Here is a 12,553-nt window from a genome sequence, read left to right on the forward strand (position 1 = left end):
TCACTTTGTTTGAGTTTAGCCATAGATTCCTGCCCCTGCCCCAGCCCCTGCCCCCAGATCTAGGCCTCAAAATGCACACTCTCAAACATTTAATAGAGGTAACATAGGGACTATTGTATCCTTACAGCACCCTTATTCTGACAGCAAGAAATTGTAGCCTAAGGACCCCTTGTCTCATTGCATATTTCCCTCCAACATGTTGTATTAATTTATTCTGAAATAGCAGGCTCTATATGGTGCCAATAGTTCAAAATGAACTTTGCCAGCGGCAGCATATGAAATCATAGATTGGACACTTGGTCATGTGTTGATGAATGGCCCTAGGTCCTAGCAACCAGTGTCAAGATACCTACAAGCTGGCGTGTGTGTGTGTGTGTTAATGTCTGAAGAAGTAGCTCAGAACTAAAGAAAGGCAAGTGGTTAGAATGTCTGTCTGAGACTAGGGATGCTTGTGTTTAAATGAAGCTCACTTGGTGACTTTGCTCCAGTAACTCTTTCAGCTGAACCCACCAGGATTGTTGTGAAGATTAGCTGTGTGTGTCTGTGCGCACACAAATGCACACAGCTGAGAGCCTTGGGGGCAATATAAAAGTAAAATGATAAAAACTAGGGCTCAAGGGATGCAACTAACACAACATTCTTTTAAAGACATCCCCAACTCTTTCCCCAAATCAAAATTAGAAACAATGTTTTACCAGGCACAAGTATCATTAAAGAGAGCCCGTCCCTTGTTGGTTGAATGCAGGAAAACAATGGCTTCAGAACTAAAGAACACATTGTTGCCTTGCAGGAAGTAGTATCTGAATGCAGAAATGGAAGATTTTGCAGTGTGGGGAATAAGCCTTGCTTATTACATGATCTTCCAGGTCTGGAGCTTTTGCAGTAAGCCAGAAGCAAACCGCCATGCCATATGCAGTAGCTTACTATGTGCAGGGCTTTGTGTTAGTCAGATTGCACTCATGCCATAATTTTCAGAGAAATCACAATTCTATTAATATTGGCTGTATGGCTCCCACCGTTGTTCCAGTGCAAAAGCTTACCAGGAGGTGGAGGAGTGCCAGCAAATCGCAGCCTGGGCATTGCTAGTTCATAGCCAGAGGGCTTCAGTTAGCAGCCACCCAGAATAATGATTTATTTCTCTTTGATAGAATTTTACAGAGGGTTTTGGTTGTTGTTAGGTAACACCACCACCCTAGACATCTTTTTCCCTGCCTTGTGTTTTTTACTTTAGCATCTCTTTAACTTTCTATTGGTAAAGAGTAGAAATACAGACTTGAAAGACTAATCAAATAATAGAAAATGATAATGCATACAGTTTCATGTTGTCTTAGAAAAAAAACCCACAGTGTTCTTCATCCAACTAAGTTCTACTCAGAGTAATCCCACTGAAATTAATAGATCTAAGTTAGTAATGTCCATTATTTTCAATTTATTTATTTAACAAAATTTATGCATGGCTTGACTGTAGTAAAGTTGTTTTCAAGAAAAATGTATAATTATGATTAAAATACAGTGGTACCTTGGGTTACACACGCTTCAGGTTACATACGCTTCAGGTTACAGACTCCGCTAACCCAGAATTGGTGCTTCAGGTTAAGAACTTTGCTTCAGGATAAGAACAGAAATCGGGCTCTGGCGGCGCGGCGGCAGCAGGAGGCCCCATTAGCTAAAGTGGTACTTCAGGTTAAGAACAGTTTCAGGTTAAGAATGGACCTCCAGAATGAATTAAGTACTTAACTCGAGGTACCACTGTACAATTATAGTTAAAAACAGTTAAAACATTTTTTAAAAAACTAACAGCAAAGGAAGGAAGGAGAAAGCCAATAGTGGCTATACTCTGAGTAGGGCTAACATTGGATACAACAAATTTTGTTTGGTAATGCCAAACCTTGTTTGGATATGCCAACCTTGACATGGTAGGATTTTTTTAGATTCTACAAAGTCAGTCTCCTAATGATTGTTGGCAACCCTTGGTATAGTCTGTAGATCTCCATTGCTCTCTTAATCGGCAACAGTGTGAAGCATGTTCTTGCCTAAGAGACCTCAGTATCACAATTGCAACTAATTGCTTGCTCTCTAAAGGCTGGCGACTGTGTATAGCATACATATTTCAGTGTATTTCACAATATTTAAAATCTCATTTTATCCTTATACAGTAGGCTAGATTGTGTGTACATAATTTGATAAACACTCTGTAGTGAGCTTCATGAAGAATCCCACCCCACACCTTGTCTTCTGGCTGTGCCAGAGGTTGAAATCTTCTACCCGAGTGACATTTCCTAGAATGTGGGAAGCCAGTAGTGTTTTTAGCCTTAAATATTTCAAGGGCAAGATAGCCATTAATCTCACCCAAGCTGGCTCTATAACATAGCCTGTCTGGCAAATAAGAACAGGGATGGCTCTCCTAATTTTTAGCCTTCTTATTTTAAAATGTTTTTTATTATATATTAATAAAAAAGATGGATCTAAAATTTCACAGGTCAGGGCTTGTCCACATTTCTGCTCATCCTGTCCCTAGAAAGCATGGATCTGAGAGGTCTTTTGCTTATCCTGTTCATTCTCTGCATGGGTGCAAGAGGTTTTCCATTTGCTCTGCCACTTTCCCCTGAAAAACCTGCTCTTTACTGCTGAATTGGAGCAAACAGGTTTTTGCAGATTGATATTTGCTCCAATTTAGTGAAAAAAGTGAAGGTTTCCCCAGGGAAAAACAGCAGGAGAAACAGAAAACTGCTCAGCCCCATGCCTAGAAAGCACAGAACAGGCAGAAAACTTATTGGACGTATGCTTTCTAGGCATGGAGCAAGCAGATGAGCCCTGAATCAGAGCAAATGTCAATCTGCGGAAAACCCAATTGACCTTTGCTCTGATTCAGCAGTAAAGAGTGGGTTTTCCCAGAGGAAAGCAGTAGGACAAGCAGAAGTGTGTATGAGCCCTTTGTGAGGCAGACAGGCAGTGAGTGTCCTCCAACCCCCAAACAAGAAGCACTTTAATATATTTGCATCTTCCCCTCTCTCTGAGCTCCTAGCCCTGCTAAATACCGTATTTTTCACTCTATAAGACGCACCAGACCATAAGACACACCTAGTTTTTGGAGGAGGAAAACAAGAAAAAAAATATTCTGAATCCCAGAAGCCAGAACAGCAAGAGGGAGTGCTGCGCAGCGATCCCTCTCGCTGTTCTGGCTTCTGGGATAGCTGCAAAGCCTGCATTTGCTCCATAAAGACGCACACACATTTCCCCTTACTTTTTAGGAGGGAAAAAGTGCATCTTGTAGAGCGAAAAATACGGTATCTCCTTCAGGAATTCAGTCTGCGAGTGTGGTCATTGAGCTGATGTTTCTCCAAACACAGGCTCCAAGAAAATGCCACCATATGGTCACTCTCTCCCAACATATCCTTGATAATTTGAGTACAGTTCACATGGTTCACAACTGGTTACAAAATGGCTTTCCTCTGATTCTCTTTGGAGACTTTTGTTCTCTGTTAAATGGTTAGATGTGAGGTGGGCAACCTGTATCATCATAGAGCTGGCGCAGGATGCCATAGCCAACAGCTTGAGACAGGTGCCTTTGGGATGCTTTTCTATACCCATACTCAAAGCCATGCTCTGTCTTTTGAGGAGTTCATTGGTTGAGTCAGGTGATAGTGGAAATACCCCTCCTTATCTGCTCCTGTTGGTTGAGTTGTCCATCATGCACTTGGCGAGGATGGTGGATCTTCTGCATCCCTTATTGGTGAGGCAAGGGGCAGGCCACCTCAAAATGGATCTCCAAACATCCAAAGGGTGAAACATATTGAGGTACAACCCAGACATTTAAGATGGGCACCCATGCCTTAGGTTGGGGAAATGACTTGAAACTATCAGGTTGGGGGCTAGAAGCCAGACATGTAGAAAAGTCATATGATCTCATAAAACAGACTTTTGGGGGACAGGGGATCAAATGTCTATTAAACAATATAAAAATTTATATAAAACAATACAACACTTACATAAAAGGATGGAACTCCTGATAAAAAGGGGGTAGGGCTTCTGCCACTTTTGTGAAGACAAAAAGCATGCCTTCTATTCTTCTCAAGTCAGTGCATTAAGAAAATAAGAAGAAGCTTGCCTGTGTATATTGACAATATTTATTTTGATTCATTGGCCAAATCTATTATTTACTGGTCAGATGCTCAGCCTGACCTACATCTCAGCACAGTTTCCATTACACTTTCTAAGAGATTTTCCCATCTCTTGGTGGTTGCTTGACCTTATTGCTTCTACCAATCAACTTCGGTAAGGCTGAGCTCTGTCAGGTTAAAAATTTCTTTTGGTTCTTGGTTTGGAACAGTGGTCTCTTAAAGGGGCCAGTCCTCAGTATTACTCACAACTGAAAGCAGCTTTTGTGTCTTTAACTGCTCTCCATTCGGTGCAGTCCTCTGCCTCCTTGGCTTGAAGTGATTAAGATTTCCATGGGCCAGGGGGCGGCACTTTCATTTGCAGTTCTCTTGCCAAGAAGCGTGGAGGCTGCACTTCTGCGTAGAATAATAAAGAATTTTTACAACAGTAAAATACTTTAATGGCAGTTTAAAGGGCCACTGTCAGCCCCCAGAGGCCTCTTTCCTTTTAACCTTCTTCACAGAGTGAGAGGCGTGCGCCAAACATTTTCACAAGGCCTTTCATTTTGCTTTTCTTCTTTGGTTTCCCTTACCTGTACAGTTTCAAAATCACCAGGAACGTGGATCTTACAATGTCCAAAAGCAGGAGACTTTGGGGAAAGGTCTGGTATAGAAGACTGTGTCAGGGACTGGCAGGAGGTCAAGGAGAGAGGGGATTTGTGGGCAGAGGAAGAGGAGAGTGAGGAGAATGATCTTGGGGAAGGTGCCAGTGAAGTGTAGGGTTCCATGCCACAAATGAGGAGAAATCTTCCCCTGTTACCAATTCCTTCATTGATACCTGCAGTATTTGTGAAGCAATTGCCAGAAGAGGCAGAAGAAGTGGAGCAGGAGCCAGAGGCCAGTCAGCAAGAACAAGGGAGAAAGGAGCAGGTTCAGGAATTGAGGAAAGAGCCTTCAGAGATCCCTGAACTCTTAGAGGCTACTATGTCTCCAGAATCCCCTGGAAACCTACTTTCCCTGTCTCCCCACTGGAGTAGGAGTTTAGAGCAGTCTCTGAGGAGGAGCCGATGGTTACTCAAACACAACACATCAGCCAATACAGTCATACCTCGAGTTAAAAATGCTTCGGGTTAAATCTTTTCAGTTTGCGTCCTGCGGTGACCTGGAAGTACCGGAAAGGGTTACTTCCGGGTTTCGCCACTTGCGCATGTGCAGATGCTCAAAATGATGTCATGCGCATGCACAGAAGTGGTGAAACACAACCCACATGTGCACAGATGCGCAGATGTGGGTTGTAGTCTGCTCAGGTTGCGAACGGGGCTCTGGAACGGATCCCGTTCGAAACCAGAGGTACCACTGTATCTTTTAAGGGATGGTGGTTGGGGATATTCTATTGCTCCAACTATCTGAGACTAGCACAGATCTTCAGCAGTGGCTTGCTTAGACAGCTGACTAGTGAAGAGCTTTGTTGTATATCACTTGTGCATTAGGGCCTGATTTAACCAATAAAATGATAAAAAACAAAAGTCCAGTGTGTTGAACCAAGGTGAACTATTCTTGAAGCTCTGCAAACACCATCTTGGTTGTCAAGATAACCCCACAATTAATTGGTAGTTGTTGTGACAATGAGCCCATATGTGTTTATATACACTTGCTTTGAGGTTATGCTTATCTGTGGGCTTGGGGTGCTGGGCTTTGAGCCCAGAAAGGGGAAATATCTGTGAGACTTGGGAATTTGCCCCTTATGCCCTCATCTGGTCAGGGGAAGTGATGGGTAGGCCTGGCCAAAGTGACATATGCCGCTTTGTGTATAAAGAATGTAGGCACGTTTGCTTGGGTACAGACAAGCCATCTCTTTGCTGTGGTGTCTGTCCCACATCTGAAAAGGCTTGTAGACCTGGCAGGCTGCTTTGCTGTCAGTCTAGACCTTCTTTAATAAAGCACTAGAACTGATCACTCTGACATTTGGACATCCTTCTTTAGTATTCCTACTTTGGTGTAACCACTCCCTCGAGCCCTCCTTTGGGCTTGCAGTTCAGAAAATCCATTCACTTGTCCCCGTTGGTCTGGGTGTGTTTTGGGTCAGACTTGTTTTCTGGGCAACTGTTTGCCATGATCATTAGCACTAATCCTCAATTTCATTCTCTGTAGGTGGGATTGGATTTGGCCGTGCCAAAGGCAACTCTGGCTCTGAAGCAGATGATGAAACTCAGTTGACCTTCTACACTGAGCAGTACAGGAGCCGACGACGTAGCAAAGGTGAAGAGGGGAGAAAATTTGTTTTAATGGCTTAGGCCACAATATGATACGATAATCTTTATTGTCATTGTCCCATACTGAACAACAAAACTGAAAAAAATCTACATCAGACATTCAAAAGCCAACAAGCCAGCTATCCCAGCCTGGTTAGCCCCCTAAAAACTCTGAAACCCCATAATGAAATACAATATACAATACAATTGGTGAAGGTGTGTGATGCAACAATGTTGCTGAAGCTATATGTATGACTAGATGGTTGACTGCCTGGGAAACATTAAATCATTTGATAAAACCTAGGATCTTAACCATTATACAACCCATGGGCTGTATCCAGCAGCAGTTCCAGTGAAGGCTGGTCCACTAGGGCGAATGGGACCCTTCCCCACAAGCCTCAGTCTACCCTGGGCCGATGCCCACCTGCCTGCTTTCCTACTTACAACCCACCCAGTAGGGTGGCACTGCTGCTGGTCTCCCTGCCTGTCACCCTTCCAGTCCCAATATGCACTATCCTGCACTGGCAAGTCCTACTCAGAGTAAGTCCATTGAAATTTATAGACATGACTTATTAAATTAATTCATTTAAATAGCTTCACTCTGCGTCAAACTTAGTTGGTTATAAGCCCATGTGTTCAGCTGAAATCAGATGTTCCTTGCTGTCTCCAGCTGTCTGTACCTGCCTTCCCTGAAAGTGGATTTTTTCTGTTTCTTTTTCCTTTTCCCCCGCCTCCCCTCCTTTCCTTTTCCTTTTCTCTCTTTCCTTTCTTATTCCTGCTTATTTTCTATATCTTACTGTATTATGAAAAACTTTAACAAAAATCTCAAAGGGCTATGGGGGGAGAGAAAAAAAGAAAGACAAACTAGTGCAGCAAGGCAAGGAATTGGCTTGGTTGACCACCTTTTCTCCTTCTGCGCCACTTTCTTTCTTCTTGCAGGGAGATTTCTTTTAATGTGTTTTATTTTACCTGAAGCAGGTATCTTTCACATTGAAGTGATACAATCCACTCTATACAACTAATGGATTGCACCACCTCATTTTGCTGTATGTATAGACCAGGCTATAGGCAATTCTAGAGCAATTCAAGAAAAGGAGAGCAGGGAAATCTCCCAAGTTGTGTCATCTTTCAGTTTTAGCAGAGTTAGGAGGCTTGTTCTTTCTCTATTATTTTAAAGCCTTAGTTTCAGAGTGTGTCCCACACTTGCTTCCCTCCCCCCCAAAAAAAGTTCTAATCTGCATTTGCATTCTTTTATTTTGGTGACAAGAGGTGGTTTTGAAAAATGAGTGTGAAGAAATAATGAAGTTGCAGGATGCTTTGAGCTCAGGAATGAATTACTGTTTTGTGCGATGGCTTCTGTGCTTTGCATTCACTATCTGTACTTAAGCGTAGCAAGATGCAGGATCAGAAAGTTGCCTCTACTATCCTGGGAAAACACAGTGAAATTTATTTCAGTGATTAGGTGTTGGCATGCATAGGAATATGTTCGTTTTGGGGCAAAGCTGGTTCAGTGGTTGCACACTGGCTCAAACACAGGTATATTTCGGAAACAGACACATGCTGATGGTGCACAATCTTTCATTTTGGAAAGTGAGAATCATAGAATCGTAGTGTTGGAAGGGACCCTAGGGTCATCCAGTCCAACCCCCTGCCATGAAGGAAACTAAACAAAACATCAATGGCAGATGGCCTTCCAACCACGACTTAAAAACCTCCAAGGAAGGAGAGTCCACCACCTCCTGTGGGAGTCTGTTCCACTGCCTAACAGCTCTTACTGTCAGAAAGTTTTTCCGGATGTTTAGTCGGAATCTCCTTTCTTGTAACTTGAAGCCATTGCCTTGAGTCCTTTTCCTACCCTCAAGAGCAAGATAAAGCAAGCATGCTCCCTCTTCCATGTGACAGCCCTTTAGATATCTGAAGATGGCTATCCTATCTCCTCTCAGTCTCCTCTTTTCCAAACTAAATATACCTAGCTCCTTCAACCGTTCCTCATAAGGATTGGCTTCTAGACCCTTGATCATCTTGGTTGCCCTCCTCTGCACACGTTCCAGCTTGCCAACATCCTTCTTAAATTGTGGTGCCCAGAATTGGACGCAGTATTCCAGGTGTGTTCTGACCAAGGCAGAATAGAGTGGGACTATTACTTCCCTCGATTGGGACACTAAACTTATGTTGATGCAGCCTAGAATAGCATAAGCTTTTAGCTGCTGCAAATACACTGTTGACTCATGTTAAGCTGTGGTCCACCAAAACGCCTAGATCCTTTTTACATGTACTGCTAGTAATAGGGTTGCCATATTTCAAAACAGTGAAGATCTGGACAGGTCTCTCAGGGGAAGTGGTGGAGCAAATAGAAGTGCTGACAAGCCCCGAGGGAGATTCAGGATTGTATCCAATCTATCCCAGGATAGATCTGACCCAGGATGACCCAGGACAAACTCAACCTGGATCTGGGCCCCAAACTGATTCAGGGTCCTTGCACAGTTTTAATTAGTATTTCAATCCTAATTAAACATGCAGTTGGCTGGGGGAGGGGGGAGAATGAGACACAAACAGGCTGCATCCTTCTCGGTCTCTCCTCACTGCCAGACCTCCCAACTTTTGGATTGTCCTGGGTTGAATAAGGTCCAGCCTCAACCTAATATGGCCAAAATCCTGGTTGGTCCATCTGAATTACCTGATTTGGTTCAGGAAGGACCTATGATTTGGTTGGATCTGGTGCACAGCTTTACTAGAGGAAACCAACTATAAACGAAGTGTTCCTGTTCAGGGTCCAAGCTTTCCTTTCCCTTTGAAGCATTCTACTTCTCCTTTTCCCATGCTTCATTCCCTGTCCTTTTCCATTGTAGTTATTGAAAATTTTCAGTTCTTCCCCCTCAGTTCTCCCCCAATTTACCTGACTTCCCTCTTGTAAATTTTGGGATTATCTTGGGCATACTGGTGCTTCACTCTTGCTTCTTGGTGCCCCCTTTTTTGATACAATCCTGTTGGCACCAGGGCTGGCCCAATACATTTTGGTACTTGAGGCAAACCCCCTTACCAGGGCAGAAAGGTCAGTGTAGAGGCTGCATGGGGGGGTGGGGAGGCTTATGAGGAGGCAGCAGATCAGGCCTTCACTGTGACCGTGGGAAATATATTCCTTGGAGGCCAGATGTGCTGCCTCTGTAGATCCTGCCTTCTGAGGCAATTGCCTCACCTTGCCTCATTGATGGCATTATTAGATGTGAGGGAATGGTAGTGATGAAAATGACCTTGAAGATCAAAGTCTTTGCTCCTGGTCATTTTTTCCTGTATGTCCCAGTGAGTCTCTTGTGTAGGCCATTGTCCAAAATGGCCTGTTTTGTTTTGATATCTTTGCCACTTTCCCTTTATGGAAGAATATATCTATATCTATCTCATCTATTTCTATTTCTGTATTGAACTCTGCTAATCCCATGTGCAAGGGAGATCACCAGTTTAAGAGAAAACGGTGGCTTTTTTTTATAAACATAATAATTAGAACTGCAGCTGAGAACCATAATTGGGCAAGCTTCTAATTCCTAGTAGGGAAAGCTGTGTCACCAGAGACAGCTAATTGTTAGTGATGATGCTTTCCTGTTGATTTTTATAGTGGGCCTCTTGTCACGGTTATTTGGAGTTAAATGGCCATTAAGGGCAGTGCAAAAGTGTCTCCAGCCCAGATGAACCATAGCAGGACAGAGGACAATTGTTAAATGTGCTGCAGTGCTTATTGGAGTGGATCTGGTGGTTCATCTTTAACTCTGTACATCTCATTTTATGCTGTATCATAAAGCAGACTTTCTGCATGTGAAGCACATCTCTCCTCATTTGGTTTTGGGGAGAGAGTTCCAGTATGAGTAATCTGAATTCAAGGTTAACCCCTGAGGTTAATAAATTCAGTGGCCTTGTTAGCATGTCACACTCAACCAAGGATAGCATGGGAGCTGTCCAGTTACTGTTGGATTCGAACTCTCATCAGTCCCAGACATCATGGTAAATGGTCAGGGATGATAAGAACTGTAGTTCAGAATAACTGCACAACTCAAACAAGTTGTGTGTTTTTTTAAAAATCAAGTAGTTAAAATAATAAATTCATATTGGGCTTTATTTAATAGCCAATTCATTTAACAGCAATTCATTCTTGTACTTTCTCCTGCTGAAGAAAAGAGTAATGAATACTCCTCACATTTTTGCTTTAGTGGATGTGTTTTGTTCTTCCTCGGGGTCCTGCTGCTGTTGTCTAAAGGCCTGTTCTTTACTTGTTGGCTAAAAGCCTGTTCTTCACTTGCAGGAAAATGGGGTAGGAGAATAAGAATGGACATTGGCAGTAACCACCCCAGGCTGCAGGTGAAATAAAACGACTCCCCTATGTAAAACTCCTCGCAAACAGAAGTCTAGCACGTGATAATACAGATTATTTATTTATATTGAATTTATATCTGCCAAAGCAGTTCAGGGCAGCAAACACACCCATAATAAAACAATTAGGAGGGGAGAAGCATTCTTTTAAAAAGTTGCAATAAAAACAATTTCTGAAACCTTCTCTCTTCATTCCAATGACCTCAGGATTGCTGAGAACAGTGTCCTTCAGCCATCAGATGCACCTCATCAGGGTCTCACCTGCAGATTGTAGTGTCCAAGATAGTTGATACAAGGGAAGGTGTTCTTTAAGGTACTTGGGTCCCAAGCCATTTAGGACTTTTGTATGGTAGCACCAACACATTGAATTGGGCCCAGTAGTTTACAGGTAGCCACCACAGTTCTTTCAGGACCAGTGGCATGTTCCCATCAGGCTGCCTCACTTATCGAACTAGCAGCTGCCTTTTGCACCAGCTGCAGCTTCTAGTCTTCAAGGGCTGTCCCACATACAGCACACTGCAGTAGTCCAGACAGGAAGCCAGCAGGGCATGGAAAATGAAGGCCATGCTATCCTGGTCCGGAAATGGTCATAACTGGCAAATCAGCCTAAGCTGCGCCTAAGCACTGCCTTCCACACAGACTTTAGTGACAATTGGAACCCAGGACTACTCTCTGTGAACCTTTTCCTTCAAGAAGAGTTCACCCCTCCCAGAATAGGTTGTGCAGTTCATTCCCAGACACAGGAAACACCCACTGACTACACCGTTGTCCTTGCAGGATTCAGCCTCATCTCCCACTGCTTTTGTATAGCTGATAAATAGCATAAGGGACAGTTTATACTCCAATTCCTTGCCTGCTTTTCTGTTTCTAATGAATTTTTGTCCTAAGGGACATTAGGAAGTACCACCATCCACCTACAGTCTGAAGTCTACCACATCATTCTGCTGTGTATAACACCAGCTATAAGTCCTAGTTTATTCATACCTTCCATTGTAGTCATCCGTTTGGCCCCATTGTTACTTGTGCCTGTTTGCATTGTGGGAGCGAGTATCTAGGTCACATGACATACCCACATTCATGGTTCTATGTGGTATAGTCAAATATGGTTATCTTGTAGTAGCCTGAAGAAACCCCTGTGATAACTAGTGCCCCCCCCCGAAACATCCAAGTTTATGACCACTTTGTTCTGTTCCAGGGCTGTGCCCGCATTTGCTTCCCTCTCCCTGGACTGTGTGGCTGTTTTCTTCACCAATATTTGGTAGTTTCCTTTTGTCAAGATAACACAGTGAGCCGAAGCATCGCTTGGTCTCTGGAGAGCTGTATTATTGCCTCATAAACCAGCACTGCCATCCCATTATAGCCTAATTAAGACCATGGGGATTTAGGTTCCTCTTGTCCAGTGATAAGTTCCACGCCTTACTGAGATAAGGAGGTTCTGCTGTTGTTCAGAGGCTTGCAGCAGATATCACCAGTATATCTTATTTTTGGGAGGGGTTAGGGGAAAGAAGACCCTTTTTTTAGTCTACAGGATGTCCAGCTCTTTCCCCTAATTTGCAGCAATCTTTAATGGGTATTCAGGGGAGCCCAATTATCTGCCTCAATTTTGCATCAGCCACTGTGTGTGTATCTCTCTGACTCACGGAGCCTTCCGAGGGCTGTTAGAGAAAGACGAATCCAGGCTTTGATCTGCTTCTGTATTTGGTGTTTAAAACAAGGCCTTTATAAGGGAAAATTAGGTATTTGGAATCTGTTACATACACAGAAGCCTGTCTTTGATCCTCGCACGCCTCTGGAGGCAACAGACACTTATTATTTCAAAGCAAAGCAAATGAGATGTGGAATGAA

The 12,553-nt window shown here is 43.3% G+C and overlaps 1 protein-coding gene across 3 annotated transcripts in view; it reads left to right on the forward strand.

Moving 5' to 3' along the window:
* The window catches only part of ASTN2 (astrotactin 2), a 653,023-nt gene that overhangs the window by 284,607 nt on the left and 355,863 nt on the right, over positions 1-12,553 (forward strand). For all 3 annotated transcript variants that reach the window (XM_053373809.1, XM_053373810.1, XM_053373811.1), the window contains exon 5: positions 6,249-6,356. In XM_053373809.1, the coding sequence (XP_053229784.1) occupies positions 6,249-6,356 (108 nt within the window). The remainder of the gene's footprint in view (positions 1-6,248; positions 6,357-12,553) is intronic.

Source organism: Podarcis raffonei, chromosome Z, assembly GCF_027172205.1.
Source record: "Podarcis raffonei isolate rPodRaf1 chromosome Z, rPodRaf1.pri, whole genome shotgun sequence".
In the NCBI taxonomy this organism is placed as follows: domain Eukaryota; kingdom Metazoa; phylum Chordata; class Lepidosauria; order Squamata; family Lacertidae; genus Podarcis; species Podarcis raffonei.